Source organism: Phoenix dactylifera, unplaced genomic scaffold (genome assembly GCF_009389715.1).
Source record: "Phoenix dactylifera cultivar Barhee BC4 unplaced genomic scaffold, palm_55x_up_171113_PBpolish2nd_filt_p 001020F, whole genome shotgun sequence".
In the NCBI taxonomy this organism is placed as follows: Eukaryota; Viridiplantae; Streptophyta; class Magnoliopsida; order Arecales; family Arecaceae; genus Phoenix; species Phoenix dactylifera.
The window spans coordinates 27,501-48,590 of record NW_024068373.1 but is presented as its reverse complement, the minus strand read 5'-3'; the positions used below and the strand labels follow the sequence as shown (position 1 = coordinate 48,590).

Sequence of the window (21,090 nt, the reverse complement as noted above, 5' to 3'; positions counted from 1 at the left end):
CTGACTTTTTCTTTGTGTTCCGCTGAGAGTCGACTCTTGCTTTCTTTGGAGTCGACCTACCAACCATCGGAGTCGACTCGCGTTCCACTAGAGTCGACTCGAATCTCAGACCCAAAAACTGCTCTCTGACTTTTCTGCCTGTGACTCCTAGGAGTCGACTCATACTTCTCCGGAGTCGACTCATACTTCTCCGGAGTCGACTCGAATTCCACTGGAGTCGACTCGAAGACTGTTCTTTTGAATTTTTTTCTTTTGATTTTACTCCTCCAATTTGAATCCTTTGAACTTTAAACTTGGGCCAATAAATTGTAGCTTTCTTCCAACTTGAGAGCTTTTGAGGCCTTCTTGTGTTCTTCCAACTTGCTATGTTCCTTGCAAAATAAATATCTTTCTCCTTGCAACATAAACATTAGTATCTATACTTCAAGGTTTTGTGATTATCAAAATCAATCTATGAATCAATCTTTGGGTCATCAATCTCCCCCTTTTTGATGATGACAAAACTTGGAGTATATGCAATATAAAAGATATTGTTTTCTAGAAGTAATACATAGCTAAGTTGCATGAAGTAGAAAACATATATATTTAAAAAAAAAACATACTTCATGATAATGCTTTAGATTTAATCAGCTTAACACAATCAACATATTTCAATTTAAGCTGATTTGTATTCAATTCAAAGCATAAAGGCATTATGAGCATATACTTAGATATTTCTCCTCCTTTTTGACAACATCAAAAAGATAGTGAAACATTAAGCACAAAGATCAGAATGCTCATATATTTCTTTTCCTTATTGTACTCTGATTTGCAAGTCAAATTATTGCAAGGATATGAATCATATAACTCAAGGCAATAATATTAGAATCAGATTAATGAGCATAGATCAGAGCCAATTAAGATAATTTCAGAGCAGAACACATCGAATGTGATACCACAGATAGTTTTCTAAGCAAGTGTAGGTGGAATCTTTCTTAAGTTAATTCAAGAAGTACCACACGAATGGAAATCTAACCTCTCTTCAATAATAAGTATGAAAGCTTGTTCATTTAGGACCTTTTGCCCAATCTATTAAGTATTTTATCAACCATGAGAGCAAATTAATTAATTCTCTTAATGACTTCAAAGTTCTTTTATGATAATAGGAGCATTGGGGCACAAATATCAAAATATACATTCATGCAATTTTTGATACATCTTAGAGCTCTTTTAAAGACTTTCTTTTATTTCTTTAGAAAATAAGCACAATTTGATACATAAAATAATGAATTTGCACAAAATTGAAGTTCCAAAAAGCAAGCCAATTAGAGCTCATTAGTGAAGTTTAAAAAAAATAGATTTTCTAAGAGATACTCAAGAAAATTTAACACATTATTCTCCTCCTTTTTCATTAAATTAGAGGCTCTTAAGATTTGCAATTTGGTTCAAGAGTGATGCATGAGATATACTAACCAAATAACACGCCTCAAGGTGTATCATAAAGATTTTCAGATTTAAATTTCAGATGATACATATTGGAGAGTATTAGAATCACTTTTTATTTAGTATTCTTTCTCTCTCCTTTAGTTATAGATTTATGCTATTAAGTTCCATAAGACCTCTCCTTCTGAAATTTTCTTTCTCCCCCTCAATTGATCATTCCATTTAAGAGTTTAGAATCCTAAGATAATGTTCAATAAAATTGTCAATCTCAAAAATATATTTTCTATAAGTTTCAGCTTATTAAGACTCAAGGTTTGAGATAAGACAACCTTTATAGAACTCATCTCAAGGTAATTTAAAGCATGTCTTGCAATATAAGGAAGTTCATAAAAATCAATCCATAAGATTTAAGGTATACATCAAATTGAAGTAACTTTAGGATAAGATACTGAATATCTAAAGCTCCCCCTCAAAAGATGCATACTTCTTTAATCATTCTTTTCTTTTGTTGAATTTCAGATTTTAATGACAAACGTGAATAGAACTGAAATTCTATGATATCGAGAATGGAGAGTGATCAAGAATTATTCAAAATTTATAGCAATCACCCTTTTTAATCTATCAAGAACAAGTTATGCTTCCTCTTAATCTTTGAGAAAATGTACTGAAATATTAATCAGAAAATGATTCATTTGACGCTCAGTTTCTTTCAACAGCATTTACATTTTCTTTCTTTTAGAGTCATTTGAGTGAGGTGAAATATTTCTAGCTTTTAGATCATTCACTCTATATATATTCTGATGGAAATCTTTAAGAATGTAGGCGAGAAAAAACATATAGATGATCATTGAGGTATATATATTTTTAGAACTCAATTTCTTAATCATAGTTTTTCAGCGATGTATACATGAAGCTCAATAAATTTTTAAATATTAAAATAAAGTCATATATTTTAAAAATATTTACTTGCAATCAAGATCATCGTAAGACACATCATTTGAATCAAAATTAGTATACTTTGAAGATAAGAAATGATATGTTTCGGATGCGTATCGGAGCAATCAAAATAAATTCTGTTTTTCTTACATTAACATTTTATTTAGTAATCATATGGAGTTTAAACTTTTATACAAAATCGGATTCTGAATTACATAGGATTTTTAATCATACTTTGAGATATGTATCTTCCACATTATAGCTCATCTTAAATGATTACGATTGAAAATACATATTTCAAACATATAAGAGCATATTCAGAATCTTTGTATTAAATGTTGAGTTTTGGTACGAATTTGAACATTATATACCAAATTTAGGCAAGTTGAAGGATAAAACAAAATCAATTTATTTTTCCTAAATAGAGATGTTCTTCTCTTCTCCTTTCTACAATTTTATTTAGCTTTCAGATTTTAACAATGATTGTGAATGACAAATCTGAAATTTCTTTTCAATAAAACTAAACAAAAGATGTTATGTAGCAATTCAAACATTCAATCAAATTGTCCAAGTATGAAACATTACAAAATATTGAGAACCCATAAATCAAGACATCATACCATATGCAAAATATACCATGTGTTAAGTCATGCATTAAAATACTAAGAACAAGAATGTCAAGGATCAAAATCAATTCTTTTCAAATAAACCCCCTATTTAAATATAATCTTGCAATGATTTCATCCTTAAAGTGTGTTTTCAAGTGATTAAAAATTTGACTTAATTCTACTTTCATTTACTTTGTTTTTCATTTATAACTTTCTTATGCTCTATACTCTATTTGCTCCCTATCCGGTGGAGTTGGGAAGGGGCACGAGGTACTACCACTAGCCTCCCTCTTGTGCCGTCCCTAATATGCCCTACACCGAATAGTTGGGTCAAATAGTGCCGGGTACTACCACTAGCCTCCCCATTGGCACCATCCCTATGATGAGCAATATAGAAAGGTTAAAATGTTTACTTCAAAACCTCCCTATTTAAGTGTAATTAATTATGGATTTTATCCCTTCCAAAAGAATGCTCACACAAGTCTCACAAATGTGTCGAATATATTAAGTTTGTTTTGCTTTTCCTTAAGGTTGAAGTGTTTGCCTCTACTTGGATTTTACTTCTCTTGAATAATATCCATTTTCTTTTCTTTATCTCTCTCTCTTTTTGTTATTCTCAAGTAATTTTTATGAGAGAGCAGAATAGAGAATTAATCTTACGTATCATATATATGTATATCATGCAAACAACATTTTCATTATGCTCAAGGATTCATAATTTCTCACAAGTTATTTTAAATCAAAATTTTAAGCATAAACTTGTGTATTTCATAGTTATGGCATAGACAAAGATATATTATAGTTTGGGCAAGCCATGAAACAATTTCTAAAAGTATAAGTCAATCAATATATGTAGACATGATATCAAAAATTAATAGTTAAAGACCTTAATCATGTCATAATAAGATTTAAGTTATTGACTTTGCTCAAGAAGTATCTAGAATTATCAATTCATTCTCCATTCTTCAGTCAAATACCTACTAGATTTCTTACGTATGAATCTTTGGCTGAAGAAAGTCCTTTCTCTTGTTTGCATGTGAGAGTTTATTGTATCTTATGTGGAGGTGTCCTTCAAGCTGAAATCTCTCATTTTTCTTTCTTGAAGGAGAGTCATTAGTTTCTTTAAGATACAGAGCATTCATCCAACATATATATATTTTTTAATTAGATGACTCAATATGAGGTATGATAATAATTGCATGTTGAGTCACTTTACTCAAGAGATTGCCTAAATGTAAGCAAGCACATATCATTTGAACTAAAGGGATAGATTCATTAACCAAGATAGTTCAATGACAAGCATGTGAGGCAATAGAAAGATCTATCAAGGTCAAATGAATTTAGTTTAGATTATATTTGCTTAAGATAATTATCAATAAGATATGTTAACTAAGTTTTAATCAATTTATCTTAACCGTTTGTTTCTATCAAAAATTCAGATTATGATTTATTTGTTATCAATAAAATATGATTCATTAAAGTTGAATTGAAGTCTTGCACAAGGTCACATAATGAGCATACAACCTGGTCTACTAGCTGTATGATAAAATAATTATTCTATCATGCTTCAATACAGCTTTAACACAATAGATCTACTTTGCTCATCCTTTTCAAATTCTACAAGATGGGGTCATAGATATACCTTCTTCATGCCAATCTTCTATAAGAGTTTTCTTGTGGACTAATGTTGGTCAATGAAGATCCCCTTTCCTGTTTGTCTTAATTTGGAGTTTGAGAGAAGATGTTAATTCATTCATCATACATATTTCAAACTCACCTTGTATGAGCTTAGTAAAAATATAAATCTTCATTAGTAGAACCAAAAATAATGTCACTAATTCTTCCTTTTGATACATAGATTTATCATTATTATTTTCTATCAAAAAGGTTGCTTAAGCTTTTATATCATGCTTTTGATGCTTGTTTCAAATCATATAATGCTTTATCATATTTGTAATGAGTGTTTTCAAATATGGTGGTTATCTAACATATATAAAGTAAGCACATAGGAGTCCATTCTACACACTCATTTGATAGGATATAACGTTTATAAAGCAAACAAATGATAAAGGTAATTTTTACTTCTAATCATGCAAGAATCTTATCAAGATCTATTTCATCTTTTCTTGATTTAATCTTTTAGTAGTCATCATTAAGTGTATATCTGAAAAATCCAATTTGGTTCTAATTAACAAGTTTTTCAGATTGTTATATGTAAAAGATTTAACCATATAATTTGATTTTAGTATTTTGATAATAGATCATTAGTCTCATAAAGAATAAAATGAATTGATACTTCTATATCTAGAATTTTTCATGAATGTTCTATATGCATTGCTTGATGAATGATATCCAAGGATAGAAATATCTTTATTAGATTTGGCATTATTTTTCAAGAGAACATATCAAGCATAACATGTACGACTGAAAAATATGAGAGATACGCAATAGTTCGTTTTCTATTTTTCAGAAGATCAAAAGAAGTTTTCATCAAAGATAGATCTAATAGAAGTCATATGTATGACAAGCAGTGATGATAGCTTTTAAACATCATTTTAAGTAGATGACTATCATACAACATTGCCTTTTTCAATTCTTCAAAGATTCTATTAATCCTATTTTACCTATAGTGTTCTTGGTGCAGAAAGAATTGTATTCAATATTATTTTCTGTGCACAACTTAACACAAAAATTGGTTTTCAAAACTATGCCGTGATTCATAGTTTGCAAACCTTTATCATTTGATCGCTTTTTGTGAGTTTGTGCCAATGCAGAAAATATTTTAATTTGAGTGCCAAGAACAAGGCTAATGTAAGCTTTTGAAAAAATTAGTGTTGGAAACAACATCTCTAGATTTAGAAATTATTTTTGTTTGTTTCCTTAGTTAGCATGCATAGTAAAACTTTGACCTTTAAGAGGATAATCTAAGTAAGCCTATGGCAAGGTCTTTTGAGATTAAGTACATACTAGCATGAGCTGATTTCATATGCCAAATATGGTTTCTTTAATCTTGGTATTCATAGTGCATATATTCAAAAGCATACCAAGTACACATTATCATATTGATGATCAATAAAAATAATGCCATGGATAAAAATTCTTAATCAAGCATATAGAGGGTTCATAGAGTTATTTTTAATGAATTAATTAATCATTTAGCAACTTATCCAATAGTGAGTGGAGCATACAAAAAAAATGAAGTGATTTGAATATATTTTCTTTTCATACCCAAAAAGACAAATATCACTTATATCACAAAAATGATTAATACTTTCAAGTTATGTTTTAATCAACTAATAAAGTAATTTCATTACGAGAAGATGTAAGAATTACTTATTTCATCCTTTCTTTCATTTAAATCATTCTTTTTAATTATATTTTAAATTCAATTCTTTAACACATGTCTAGAGCACCCATTGTTTAGATAACATCTTTCATTAGAACCTTGGATAGCTAGACATGCTTGCTGAAAGAATAATCATATTTTCAACTTAGGAACCCAAGCTCTTTTGGGTCCTTGTAGGTTAGCTATAATTGTTCCTTTTGGAACCCATATTCTCTTAATAGCTATTTTGTCCATGAATTTACAGATTTTAGGATTACAAGGGATGTATTTCTGTATCCTCTTGTTGAATTTAACAAACTTAGATCGAACATGAGTAGTAGGAAAACTTTTAATTTTCTGTTTCTCCCTTTTTGGTTCATTAAATTTGTAATGTATAGATTTAGGAACAACAGAAGAGATTTTACTTAGCTTTTGTTTATAAGAATCTGTTTTAGAGTAATTAAAAACTGTTTTAACAAACATATTCTTAAAAGATTTTTGGGTGTACCAAGGTTGATATCCTAATGTAACTTTATCAAATTCAGCTCCTTGATTATTTATCATTAAGTTCAATTTTTCAGAGCTGAGGGTAAATCTTTCAACAACAGGTTTTAATCTGTCAACTTCTTTAGTTAATCTTCTGTTATCTTCTGAAAGTAACTCATTGTTTTTCTTAAGTTTATCATAACTTTCAGTGAGAAGTTGATCTCTTTGATTTAGTTCTTGATTTTCTTTAATTAAGATTTCAGTTTTACTGGTTAGTTTCAGTTTTTCATCTATTAGAATTTGATTTTCAATCTTCAAGTTTTTGTTCTTACAAATAAGTTTCTTATATTCTAAATACAAATCAGAAAAGGCATCATGGAGTTCATCAAATGTAAAATTGCTTTCAGTTTCAGCATGTACCTCTTGTGCCACCAAGCATGGATTTTCAATATGATACTGCTCTCCTTCTACACATGATGTTTCAGATTTGTTAGTGCATTCATATTTGTCTTCAAGCATATTCCATATTTCTTTAGCAGTCATGCAAGAAGATATGCAATTAAACTCATTCCTATCTAATGCACAATATAAAAGGTTCATGGCATCAGCATTCAATTGTTCTAAATCCTTTTCATTAAAAGTTTGAGAGAGTGTGTGAAGATCATTTATTATGATTTTCCATAAATAATAGTTTTGTGATTGAATAAAGATGCGCATGCGTATTTTCCAATGTGTATAGTTTATGCCATTAAATAGTGGTGGTGTATCAATTGATTGTCCTTCTCCTAGAAAACTATCTATTTGAGTTGTCATGATCTTTGGCTCTAGTCGGTTAAGACTACAAATAATATTTGAGCACCTGCTCTGATACCACTTGTTGCCCAGTAGATACAACCCAAGAGGGGGGGTGAATTGGGTCTTTTAAAACTTTTAAGCTACTTCTAGCACTTTTTGATTAATTATGCTAAGTTGTATATATGCGCAGTGAAAGTTAAACTTAGCGACAATTTGATGTATAGAATGTGACTTGATTGAGTATGCTTGCAACTAAAGAATTCGCGGATAATAGTTAAGCAAGCAATTTATCTAAGTGAGTAAGTGTGTGAGTTAGATAATGACAAAAAGCATTACAAACACAGCAAACATATAGTGGTTCGGTGCACCCCAGCACCTACATCCACTCCCCAAGACTTCTTGGGAATTTCACTATAATCCTACAGATTACAGTCGGTTGTTTTACAAGCTCACAACCCAACTTGTTGTTTTACAAGGTCACAACGAACTCGGTCGGTTTTCCTAGGCTCACCGACTAGAACCACTCCGATTGTTTTTCCGGGATCACAATCAAACCCTTACACGTTGGTTTTACCCTCGGCTCACCAACAAACCTATCTCTGTTGGTTTTCCCTTTGGCTCACCAACAAACCTTACACCGTTGGTTTTCCCTTTGGCTCACCAACAAACCTTAACCCCTTGATTCAATCCCGTGATTGAATCAAGTTACAAGATAATAAAACAAAGTTTAAAACAAATCAAAGCTTCTTAAACAAGCAAATATAACAATATAAACAAATAGAGTAAAGAGAAGCCCTCAAACGAGTTTTGAAGATGGAGGAGCTCGACTTCTTCTTTACTTGACCCTCTTCTGATTTGGCACGAAGTAGAGGATCACCGAGGCAGCACACTGATGGAGAGGAAGCTTTGGGATTCACTTGGAAGCTCTTCTTCTCTCTATTTCTCTTTGGATGGCCCTTTTTGTGCTTATGGGAGATTTCCCTTGTAATCTCTTTCCTAAATGTTTTCTCCCACTTCCATGAGTTCTCCCCTAGCTCTCTTCCTTTTTTTATAGCTTTAGATGGCGTGGAAACAAGAATATAGCCGTTAGAGACAAGAAAAAGAGCCGTTGGACACAGTCTGCATTTCCTGACAATGTTACCGTTGGGATCGGAGTCGACTCGCGCGATCAGGAGTCGACTCGCCTGTTGCAGGAGTCGGCTCGTGTTTTACCGGAGACGACTCGGCCACTGTTCCAAATTTGAATTAATGTGCTTGCCTCGACTGGGAGTCGACTCGTCTTAACCTGGAGTCGACTCGCCAACTTCTGGAGCTGACTTGGCAATTTCGGAGTCTGCTCATCCACTGAAGTCCGTGGATCCAATTTTGAATTTTGTCCTCTCGAGTCGACTCGACTGTCCTGGGAGTCGACTCGAATCTCAGAGCCCGAACTCCCGATCCTCTGTCTTTTGGCTCGTCCAGTCTTGGAGTCGACTCGAACTTCCTTGGAGTCGACTCGGCTCTCAGTTTGCGAAACACAGCCTTCTGCCATCTTGGTGTAGCGCTGCCTTGGAGTCGACTCGAGCTGTCTGGGAGTCGACTCGAATCTCAGAGGCAGTAACTTGGTTTTCTGTCTGTTGATGGTCGCGGAGTCTCGGAGTCGACTCGTGCAATGCGGGAGTCGACTCGAATCTCAGAGTCCCAAAAATGCTCTCTGACTTTTTCTTTGTGTTCCGCTGAGAGTCGACTCTTGCTTTCTTTGGAGTCGACCTACCAACCATCGGAGTCGACTCGCGTTCCACTGGAGTCGACTCGAATCTCAGACCCGAAAACTGCTCTCTGACTTTTCTGCCTGTGACTCCTAGGAGTCGACTCATACTTCTCCGGAGTCGACTCATACTTCTCCGGAGTCGACTCGAATTCCACTGGAGTCGACTCGAAGACTGTTCTTTTGAATTTTTTTCTTTTGATTTTACTCCTCCAATTTGAATCCTTTGAACTTTAAACTTGGGCCAATAAATTGTAGCTTTCTTCCAACTTGAGAGCTTTTGAGGCCTTCTTGTGTTCTTCCAACTTGCTATGTTCCTTGCAAAATAAATATCTTTCTCCTTGCAACATAAACATTAGTATCTATACTTCAAGGTTTTGTGATTATCAAAATCAATCTATAAATCAATCTTTGGGTCATCAGAAGAGAAGACCTTCGCAAGGGGAGTTAGTACGTCATATAAAATGTGGACGCTGCGGAAAGCTTGGGCACAACAGAAGAACTTGTAATGTGGCCATCGACTAAATATTTTGGAGATTAGGTGTAATGTATGGAGATCTGAATTTTTTATTTTTGTCGTAGTCATTTGCTTCTTATTTTGTTGTGGAAGAATTTTGCACAAACAATTGATGTCAATGAAATGAATTGCATAGTTCTCTGGTTCCCCCGGCACACCCTTACTGTTGATGTTATTGGAGAAATATAAGACAGAAGCTTCAAGAAATTCAGATGATTGCGTGTCTCTATACCGATTGGTAGTAAGCAACCCTTGGCACACAATGGCACACCTCTGGTTGTGCAACATGTCAGACATAAGTACTTCTCAACATACAGTAATCCATAGCACATCGTTTATTAATACTGGAACACTGTATTTATAGCTATGAAAGGAGTTAATATAATATGGTACACCAAGGCACACTGTTAAAATACAATGAAAGTTCCTGGCACCATGTTAAGTATACTTCGAACACAATCTGTGAATCCTGGCACACATTCCATACTGGTGCACACTTCAGTGGATTGTAATGGAACGCATTTAAGTATGATTGGAATCCACTTATAAAAGCCTGGCACATAATTGTTCATTCTACGCAAACAGTAAACTATGCTTGGAACACATTTCAGTATGTGGTGTGCACACTTATAAAAGCCTGGCACTCATTTTTTAAAGGTTTGCACCCAACAACAATTGCTTGGAACACACTTGTTTTAGACTATCTCAGATTTTTGAGTTGGCTTTGAAACAATTTCAGATACTTTAGTGTGCCATTTGCCCCGGCACACTCTTACTGTTGATGTTATTGGAGAAATATAAGACAGAAGATTCAAGAAATTCAGATGATTGCGTATCTCTATACCGATTGGTAGTAAGCAACCCTTGGCACACCATGGCACACCTCTGGTTATGCAACATGTCAGACATATGTACTTCTCAGCATACAGTAATCCGTAGCACACCGTTTATTAATACTGGAACACTGTATTTATAGCTATGAAAGGAGTTAATATAACATGGTACACCATGGCACACTGTTAAAATACAATGAAAGTTCCTGGCACCATGTTAAGTATACTTCGAACACAATCTGTGAATCCTGGCACACATTCCATACTGGTGCACACTTCAGTGGATTGCAATGGAACGCATTTAAGTATGATTGGAATCCACTTATAAAAGCCTGGCACATAATTGTTCATTCTACGCAAACAGTAAACTATGCTTGGAACACATTTCAGTATGTGGTGTGCACACTTATAAAAGCCTGGCACTCATTTTTTAAAGGTTTGCACCCAACAACAATTGCTTGGAACACACTTGTTTTAGACTATCTCAGATTTTTGAGTTGGCTTTGAAACAATTTCAGATACTTTAGTGTGCCATTTGCCCCGGCACACTCTTACTGTTGATGTTATTGGAGAAATATAAGACAAAAGATTCAAGAAATTCAGATGATTGCGTGTCTCTATACCGATTGGTAGTAAGCAACCCTTGGCACACCATGGCACATCAATTTATAGTAGTGTGCCAAGTCATGAAAGATGTGTGCCTAGTGGTTGTTAGTGTGTGCTGCCAAGAAATAATGATGTCTATATACAAGAGAGGTGTGTGCCATATGTACATAAGTGTATGCCGCCAATTGAAAGATACGTGCGAAAGTCTAGAATGATTGTAAGATTTTTGTACAAACATTGAAACTTTTTTGTAAACCCTTTTGCAATACATCATCTCTTCGCATCTCTATGGAAGCAACGTCTCGTGGCCTTCCTCGCGAGAGAATGTGCAACTCCTCCTCTCTAGGCTCTAGCTTCTCGATCACCTGATGCAAGCGAAAACTTAAGTTTGGCATCAACTCAAATTATTTTCGATGTAAGAAATAAAAATTCAAACCTGATATCGTTTTAACTTCTTCATGATTTCAGAAATCACGTCCACCTTGCGAGGAAATGAGACATTGCTCCAACGCAGGAGACGTGGATACATGAAGGTGGGTCGTTGGCTTCCAACAAGGTTGTTCGCATGCTCAACAGCCCATGCCTGCAAAAAATCAATGTAAACATAAAATTAGAAGTAAATACATATCTTAACAATGAAATTTAAAATAGACATTAAGATGCTTACCACCAAAGCGACCGTGCAGCCGTCCATATATTTAGCCGATCCCTTGCCAGTGATATTCCTTGACTGCACACTATCGGCTACACTAGGTATTTGTTGGCGAAGAAAAGCAAAAACAGCAAGACCCCAACTATATGAACCTAAGCAGTCTAAATCATCAAGATATGAACATAATGCCTTAGGAACATAATAGTGTATAGTTGGAAAGAGGATAGTCACAAAGAGATATAGAACCCATAACTTTGTGAAATCCTCTACATCTTGTTGTCCGCTCTTTCCAACAAGAAATTGTAATCTATTCTTTACTGCATTTCTATTGGCTTTTTTATGGTCCCCCTCAAAAAAACGGATGATGAGGTCAGACGTGACCTCCCCTTACTATGCAGTTCTACCTCATCGCCCATCGCACTTAAACCAAGAATTAGTGCAAAATCGCTCCCTACAAAAGGAACTAAAACCTTACCAAACCAAAACCCCTCCTCCTCGTCATCCCAGAAGAAGAGCAGAGTGTCCAGGACAGGCCTACTCTGTTTAATATATGGAAGATCTAGCAAATGGCCAAAAGGTGTGCCGGTGATCCTAACCTTCTACTCATGAGACAATAACGGAACTAGGATGACCATAAAATTAACAAAATGGCTGAAGTAACACCTACCATTGACCATATTTTTAGGGCTAACAGCAGGTGCTCTGCGTTTAGTCTGAATTGGAGCCATGAAAAATGTCTGCAACACAAATATATTCAAACACTAATTGTGAATAAAATCAACTGAAAAATAGAAACATATAATTGAGTAAAACATAGACGGGATAATGAATGATTGTAATAAATTATAACAACGAACAGAAATGTTTCCCAAATAAACAAGCTTTTTTAAGACAAAAATCTTAATTTTGATATCACACCGTCCCAGTCTTCTGGAAGAGGAAGACATGCATATGGGCCATCCTTGGCACATTTTCCTTTAGGAGGGACTGTTTTGAGTTGTTGTCATATATTAAAAAAGAGGACGAAAGAAATTAAATCCTTGGAAATGAAAGCTTGAAATGGATTGGATCCATCAACAAACCCTCTGTTTCTTTCTCTTGGAACTTTTCTTAGCAGTGGCAAGGGAAACTATGGCTTCCACCACCTTAAAAACTGTAGACTTTGGCTACTGTTAGGCATTCAATGAGCTAGTGTAAAGGACTACATTTCTGGTCTTTTACCTTCCTGATAGATTAGTGTAACTTCTTATGTTTATCAAGATTCAGTGGAAGTGTTTTTAGCTCAATTAGGGATTTCATTTGATTTGTTTTTATCAAAAAAAAGAAAAAAACTGATGGTTGATTGAAATAATTCCTTCTGGAAGAGGGAGACATGCATATGGGCCATCCTTGGCACATTTTCCTTTAAGAGGGACTGTTTTGAGTTGTTGTCATATATTAAAAAAGAGGACGAAAGAAATTAAATCCTAAGCATTCGCACATTATGAAAATAAATGCCCTACAATACTATATTACAGTTTGTTGCTACGAAAACCAAATCGAGAAATTATGATCCAGGGTTTACAAACCGTCGAAGAACCGGCAATATGCCTCGGAGAGGGTTTGGGAAGCGAGGTCGAACGAAGCGCCGTCGACCAACGATCAGGGCGAAGACGCAAGCATCAAGGAAAGCTTCAGGTGTGGGAGTCGACAAAATGCCGTCGCCTCAGAGCTCTCAGTCGGAGACCTGCCGGAAAATAGAGTCGACAGAGGAACTCTCGGTCGGGAGCAAGAGTGATTTGCCGGTGGGAACTTGTTTACGGTCTTAGGGTTTGAAACGGGGGACACCAGATCAACCGGAATCGGTGAGGAAGATGGAAAATTTCGTGGGGAGATAGGATTGCAAAATGGGGGAAATATGAATCCTTAACGATGAGAGCTATTTACGTGTGAAGATAAGTGAAAAATGGGAAGAGATGAAGCCGAATCGGTAGGGAACTTCAGGGCTATTTTCGTCTCAAATAGAAAGAGAGAAACGAGATGGACCGGCTGTTTCGGTGGGTACCTCAGGGTTATTTTTGTCTCGAATATAACGGCAGAAACGGGATGGACCGGCTGTTACAAAAAGAGTAAACAGGGACTAAAAATTATAGTCCGGTCCAACACTGGACCGGCCATTAGTTACCCCTAAATTCTTTTGCCCCACCTATCAAATTTTGACACTTGTCATTTAATTAAAGGTGGAACATAGAATGGGACAGAGAAATGAGATGGAAGATTTGAAGCCCTCCTCGCCATGGGCCCATGGGTCCTGGACTTCGAGCCTGGGGAGGACACCATGAGAATAGCAATGGTGTGGCTCCGCCTGCCTTGCCTGCCGTCGAAGTATTGATCGACGTCGACCATCCTCCACATCGTGGCTCGGGCGAGCCGGCCAATTACGGTGGATGGGGTTCGCCCGAGTGAAGGTGGCGGTCGACGCCACCAAACTTCTTTTAAGCTTTGATAGGAAAAGACAAAGGTGCGATGGCAGCTCTTCGTCGACGAAAATATGCCGGTCCTCTGCCTACTGTTGATGGATGGGACATTTGGAGGCGACCTGGTTAAGACCCTCCTCGGCTCGTCGGAAGCCGTCGTCTCCGCGCTCTCTTGTTCCTCCCGGCTTCTCCGGTACGACCTCAATACCATGATGCTGCCCAATATGGAGACGTTGCGAGATCATGGAGTCCCGGGGCCGAAGCTCATCAAGCTAGCTACATCGTATCCACGGGTGCTGATGAAGAAGCGCGATCGGTTCACAGAGACTGTAGAATTGCTCAAAGGAATGGGGATGAAACCAACGTCGACGACGTTCATTCTCGCTATCGCTGCGATGCTGGCGCTGACGCCGGCGACGTGGGAGAGGAAGCTGGCGGTTTATAGGAGTTTAGGATGGTCTGACAAGGAGACTCTCTTGGCCTTCATGAAGTGCTGGCATCGGACCAGAACATCAGGAAATCGATGGAGTTCTTTGTGAATAAGCTGAATTGGGAGCCGGCATTTCTAGCAGCGCGGCCGATGCTTCTGTCTCTCAGTCTTGAGAAGAGGATCATTCCAAGGTGCTCGATTTTGAGCATTTTGTTGTGGAAGGGATTGTTGAGCAGCAAATTCGGTGTGCACACCTTGCTGTTAAGTAAGAAGGACTTCTTGGAGAAGTATGTTGTCAAGTATGGGGAGCAGGTCCCTGAGGTGCTTGAGGCTTACCAGGGGAAATTGGAATTTGTAGGTATTGAGGCAGGGGATCAATGCAAACAAAAGAAAAGAGGCAGGGGATCAAAGAAGCATTATGGAAATTGGCAGTTGTGAAAGAGTTTAATTCCTGGAGTTCTTGACTTCCTGTAGCTATTCCATTTTATAGTACTCTTGAGAGTTCTACAAACTTTTGGCCCCTGTCGGAATGCTACCTCCAATACTTGGGAGATACACTTGCTTCGGTTCATTCTGATTTTGTTCTCTTGTTCTAATTTCTTGCATATCATTTTGGGCTGGTTGTCATTGTAAAATTTGTTGTTGCTGCAACTACCAGAATAGGTTGCACCATGCTAAAAGCAATTAAATTGCCAAGATGAGACTGAATTACCTACATTCATCTAGTATATTTGGGCTAATTTGGGATGTACAGGTGTAAAGGGTTTTCTCGATGGGTAGTTTGCATATTATCTCTTGTGTTGCAGCATCAGCTTCTTCTTGTTTTGCCTGGCAAAACTGACATTCAAATGTTTCACATAGAAGAGGATGAATTTTCAGTTCGGTCCTGCATGAAGGTATCTGTTTATATTCTCTTACCCCACAAAGTATTCAGTTCTTGAAAGTTTATGTGATCGAAGAACTACTTGACATGCTCTCTTTTGAATGTCTATATATGTTGCTGATTTTGTCTGGAGGTCTTGAGTGTGGTTTTGATCTTTAAAAAATAGGTGCTCGAGTCTATTGACCTCTTTATATGTCTAAGATTGATTTTCCAATGTGCCACCACTTGTCTCTTATTTTCTAATTACAATGTTATTCACATAGTTTCTAGCTGTTGTTGACTACTCCATGACATTTAAACATTTAAGACAGAGCCAAGCAAATGTACTCAACTGAAGCCCCAATTTTGATGAAAATGTTTGGATAACTTGGTTTGGTTGCCCAAAAAGAGCTCTTTCTCTTTTCTAATTGGCTAGCTCAAAATCTGGAAACGTGATGGACTTTCAGTATCATAATATCTGACATATTGATTATTAAGAGCTAAAGTCAGTTTTGGTATTCCAACATGTCTTGAAAATGGGACAAATTCTACAGGATACTGCCAGGTTTCAATTAGTCACAGGATATCATTGGTTACTACATATAAACAACCAGAAATTCAGGATTAGGAAGTTAAATGAATCATCTTAAGCTTCCTTGATAACTTACTGCTTCTTCTGACAAAGAATGTTGATATGGACAGTTTTGTATCTCCTTTTCTTATAAGCTTGAGAAAATAATGATCTGTCAGGTATTCTTGGTAAAGAGGAAGTGGGGAGAATTCTCCATGCAGAAGTTCTTAACCTTGGTTTTCACCCTCCTAAAGGCTGAGCTTACTTATTTCTTTCCTTAACATATTAAAGGGCTCATCAATGAAATCTAGTATAACACAAATCTTTAGTTGTTTGAGTGGCTAGGAAGTAGATGTTGTTTTAAGCAATGAAAAACATATATTTTGCAGATTCTCTGTCATGTTGCATGTATGAAGGACTAAAATCTGTAAGCGTGCACTATCAAGACAGCCACATCAGGTTGATGCTGGCGATCGAGTTCCATGCACAACTTCTTTTATGAATTATATGCATAATGGTGACACTGACTAGTATTACATTTTTTTCCCCAAGGAACAGTGGGTTAAATTATTACATATTCTTTAAATTTATTACTTAGTATCTTACTATTTGTAAAATTATTCACAGGTGCAAGACAGGATTTGAACATTGATAATTTACTTTCAGCTTTTACAAAACTATGTGTTTGATTCCTTTGCTTTTGATGCATTTAATGCCTATTGTGCAAGATTCCTTCTGAGTGTTTTCAAAAAAGAAAAAAGAACAACATGATAAAGATATAATATCTCTGCAATGCTTTCTCTTTTAGAAATAATAAATGCTCATTAATCATTCTTTCTTGATACCACTTCCTTTGACTCATCATTGTCAGATAACAAAATTGCCATCATCTATTGACTACCCTTGTAAATTTTCTCATATAATATTCTTCCATATTGTCCATAACAGTCATGTAGCTACTCAAAAACCTTTCCAGAGATGCATAACTTTGAATTTACATCCGTAGATAGTTTGGATGGGTCTAGTCAAGACTTTAAGCTATCCATGAAGTTGGAAGTTGCAAGTGAAACTTATTCTTCAGGTGGTTCTATATAACATAACCCGAGGAGTAGAAATTTAGTAAATATTTTCTTTTCAGTTCTAGGTAAATCTCTTGGCATTCATGTGTGTGGCATTCCTTTCTGTTCTAGACAAATCTCTTGGTATTATTTGTGTGACTTTCTTCTTGCAGTCATAAATATTGTGCATTAATCTCAGACCTCCATTTATTTGTTTCAATGTTGTACAAAGTGACCATTTGGGTGTCGGCTTTATTATTCCTCATTTACTATTCAGTCCTTACTTGGGCTACATTATGATAGGATTATCTGACATTTACTTTTTCTCAAGTTCCAACTAGCCACAACAGAAAAGGTAAAACTGCAATGGATCTAGGATTTTGACATTACTCTGTTATGCTTCTTCCTGTCGTTATGGCATGTTTCATAGCAACTAGAATTGCAATTATGTTTTCAAAAGCATAGACATTTTGATACAGTTCAGTTGGAACCAGAGTTGAATCCTCTGTTGGCATATGTTGCCAAGACTTCAGCACAAATGCGGAATTCTTCTTTCTGAATCTCATTATCTCAGGTAACAAGTGATTCTTCTGTTATGACATTGACATTGACTTTTTTTTCCTTTCTTTTGCTTATAAATCTTGTGAGCTGCTCAAGTTATTTCTATGGCTTTGTATTTTCTTGGACATAAATGTGTCTTGAGGGGTTGGTCATTTTTAGTGCACTTGCTGCATATTATAAGTGCTAAAACTTCCACCAAAATGCTTGAACTTTCTGCCCCTCATCAGATGGTCCCTTTAAATGTGACAGTGCATTGCCTTTGGCTCCAATTTCTGGTCTCTGCAGTGAGTTAAGTGGGAAATACTTTCTACACTGTTAGTCATCTAGTGATTACGGTTTCACGAGTGAGGTTATGATGGAGGCTTGATTTTCCTTTTTGAATAATATCTGATGTCTATGGAGAGATGTGGAAGCTAGATTATGGGACACAGATAAACATTCTGTTCATTGAAGCTCTAGTACAGAAAACATAGTGGCTGAGTGATTTGGTGGCAGCTCTATGTAGCTACTACTGAAACTATCTTACAACATGACCAAAAATATCCACAACATTCTCGTTATCTTTTGTATAAAAAGCCTGTTGGAGTTGAATCTTTGTTTCCTTAACGGTCAATAGAAGTCTTCAATGTTGCTATACATAATTCTTTTATTTGTCCTGGAACCAGTGTGCTCGTCAAGTCAGCTCTGCCCTGTCTGAAGCACTGTCTATTGCAATGGCTGGCCCAACTGTGCTGAAAAAGAATGGATGTCTGGGTGCACTCAGGTCACAACAGAGCAACTCTACATTGAGCCAAGGCCTACTCCCCTGGCCTAATTATACCGAAGAATGTATTAATTTTCCTGGTACTTTGTATAGTTTTAGTGCATAATATACTCACGGGTAAAAACTATTATGTGCATCTTTTAGCTATTATGAGAAAGTGTGTCAAATGCAAAGTTTTTGTACAATAACATGCATCATGAAATTTTTCTTTTTTTTTTTGGTAAAAATCATGAGATTTTACATGAAATTATGCTGTTGAAAGAGTTTCATGAATTTATTGACATAAAAACAAAATTTGGTATGAACCAACAAGGCATCCACTATATTTTCTTTTTTTCCAAAAATTGTTGATTTAGAGTTTTGTTTTGCAGAAACAGTCCATTTTAGACTTTATTAAACCATATACCTTTGCCCATGACTACTTCCAAGAACATTTTTACGTATGCCGCAAGGTTGATGGTGGGTGTGCATCCATTGCTAATGTTTGTGCAGCGTATTTTTGGTCGTCCATTGCTTGCAGGGGAAGGCTGCATCAAACCTGCCGCATCATATCCCCTTCAAGCTCTTTACAAGCACTAATCAGATCAGTGGTTCTTCACACTGCTAAATCTCTGAGAACCCTAGTCTCGTTCTCTGTTGGTACTGATGGGTTTCTGATCAGCTAGCTGTGGCCTTCTACTTCCCTTTTTGGGTCCTTTACCAGACTCATAGAACTGGTAACGTTGGAACCCCTAGGGTGTTATTGGCTTCAAGCCTTCTTTGACTGCTATTCTTCTCTCATGAACAACCTTGCTAGGATTTTGATGTAGCTTTTGATTCCACGAGCAGATTCTAACCCTTTGTATAGGAAAGTTATTCCATATTTATTTAATTTCTTGATCACACAAACAGGTAACTTGTAAAGAGACATAAAATATTGTGGAAGTGTAGATAGCACAGTATTGACCAGCATAAACCTACCTCCAAAAGAGAGAAATTTACTCTTCCAAAAAATCAACCTTGATACAACTATTCGGATTAGAGGCATCCAAGCCAATCTAGATAGATTACCTGCCTTCAAAGATAGGCCTAGATAAATAAAAGGAAAGGAGGTTAATTTACAATTTAGCGAAGTGGCACATCTCTTCGTCCACTGGAGGAAATTATGGTTGCCGCAACCAAACTCTTCTTAGTTGATTGCTAGCCGAGAGATCAATTCGAAATTGTAAAGAATTAACTTCAGAATAGTAACATAACCTTTCATGGCATAGGTGAAAACAATGATATCATCTGGAAATTGAAGAATCATATTGCCATTGTAGATCGAGGAGTTGCTCATCTTTTCAAAAATTTTGAACAAAGTAGCCTTGTTTAGCATTTTGCTTAACACATTAACACAAAAGCGAATAAATAGGAGGTGAGAAGGTCTTCCTGTCTCAATCCCAATCCCGATCTACAGAGAATCCAGTTACTAAGATCTTTATTAGTCTTCGCCGCAATCTTAGAAAATAAGATATTTTCGAGCCACCAAATCCATTTAACAGGGATCCTTTATGGTCTAGGAGTTTAAGAAGTTACTTGTCAAAAGACTTTGAAAAGTCACACTATCTTTTTGTAGAGTGAAAGAGAACTTCTTTAGCACAAATGATTCTATCCAGATTGATCTCACTCTGATGTAAATTGCTTGAGTTGGATCAATTAGAAAATCTACTAAGCAATCATAGTTGAATTGCTGATCATTGGTGTTTCCATACAAGCACCTCAAGCACAAAAATATGACCACCAGAAATGTTTCCTGAAGAATTAATAGAACAAACATTCTTCTTATATTCTTCATATTCCTTCTTATACCACCTATTCCAAACTTCCTCTGAATCAGTTGGAGGTTTGTGAATAAATGAGATCTCATACTCAAACAAACCTTCAGCCTCCACCTCCACAGAGAATGTATAGCAGCCGCCGACGTTAACCTTCAAAATCTTAGGAGTGCTTTGCAAATCATGATAAGAAATGGTACATCTAACAGACTTCATTTTCCTCTTCGAAATACTGACTTCTTCAAGAATTTCAATTAGCATCAAAAGAGATTATGTAATTTAATTGGACGGAGCAGAAGAATCCAAAGCAGCTATAAAGAATATGGCACAATTCCACCAAAAAAAGAAAAACAAAAAAACAAAGAACAAGACACACAGTTTTCACTTGAGTAATGGAAGTGAAGTTAGTTTCTGAATTTGAGAGGGCATGTCTCTCACAGTACTCCGAACTTTCTATTCGCCCTGCCCAGACATTTTAACGAAGCAACAAAACAATTCAATCTGGCTTTTTATCCAGTCCAAGTTTACCGAAAATAAAACAAGTCCAAGAAAAACAAAGCAAGCTTTGGGTGCAGCAAAGCAGGAAACGCCATTCAAAACACATTAATTGTGGAGAAGAGTGTCAGTTTTTTTTTTTTTTTTGATGAAGAGTGGCAGACATTGACA

General features: G+C 36.1%; 1 protein-coding gene across 1 annotated transcript; it reads left to right on the top strand.

The window, feature by feature from the left end:
- Positions 1 to 14,457: 14,457 nt before the first annotated feature.
- On the top strand, positions 14,458 to 15,251 carry LOC120107794. The gene is made up of 2 exons (XM_039121248.1): positions 14,458 to 14,820; positions 14,892 to 15,251. Exons 1-2 carry the CDS (start codon positions 14,458 to 14,460, stop codon positions 15,249 to 15,251), a joined length of 723 nt encoding a protein of 240 aa, XP_038977176.1.
- Positions 15,252 to 21,090: the final 5,839 nt, after the last annotated feature.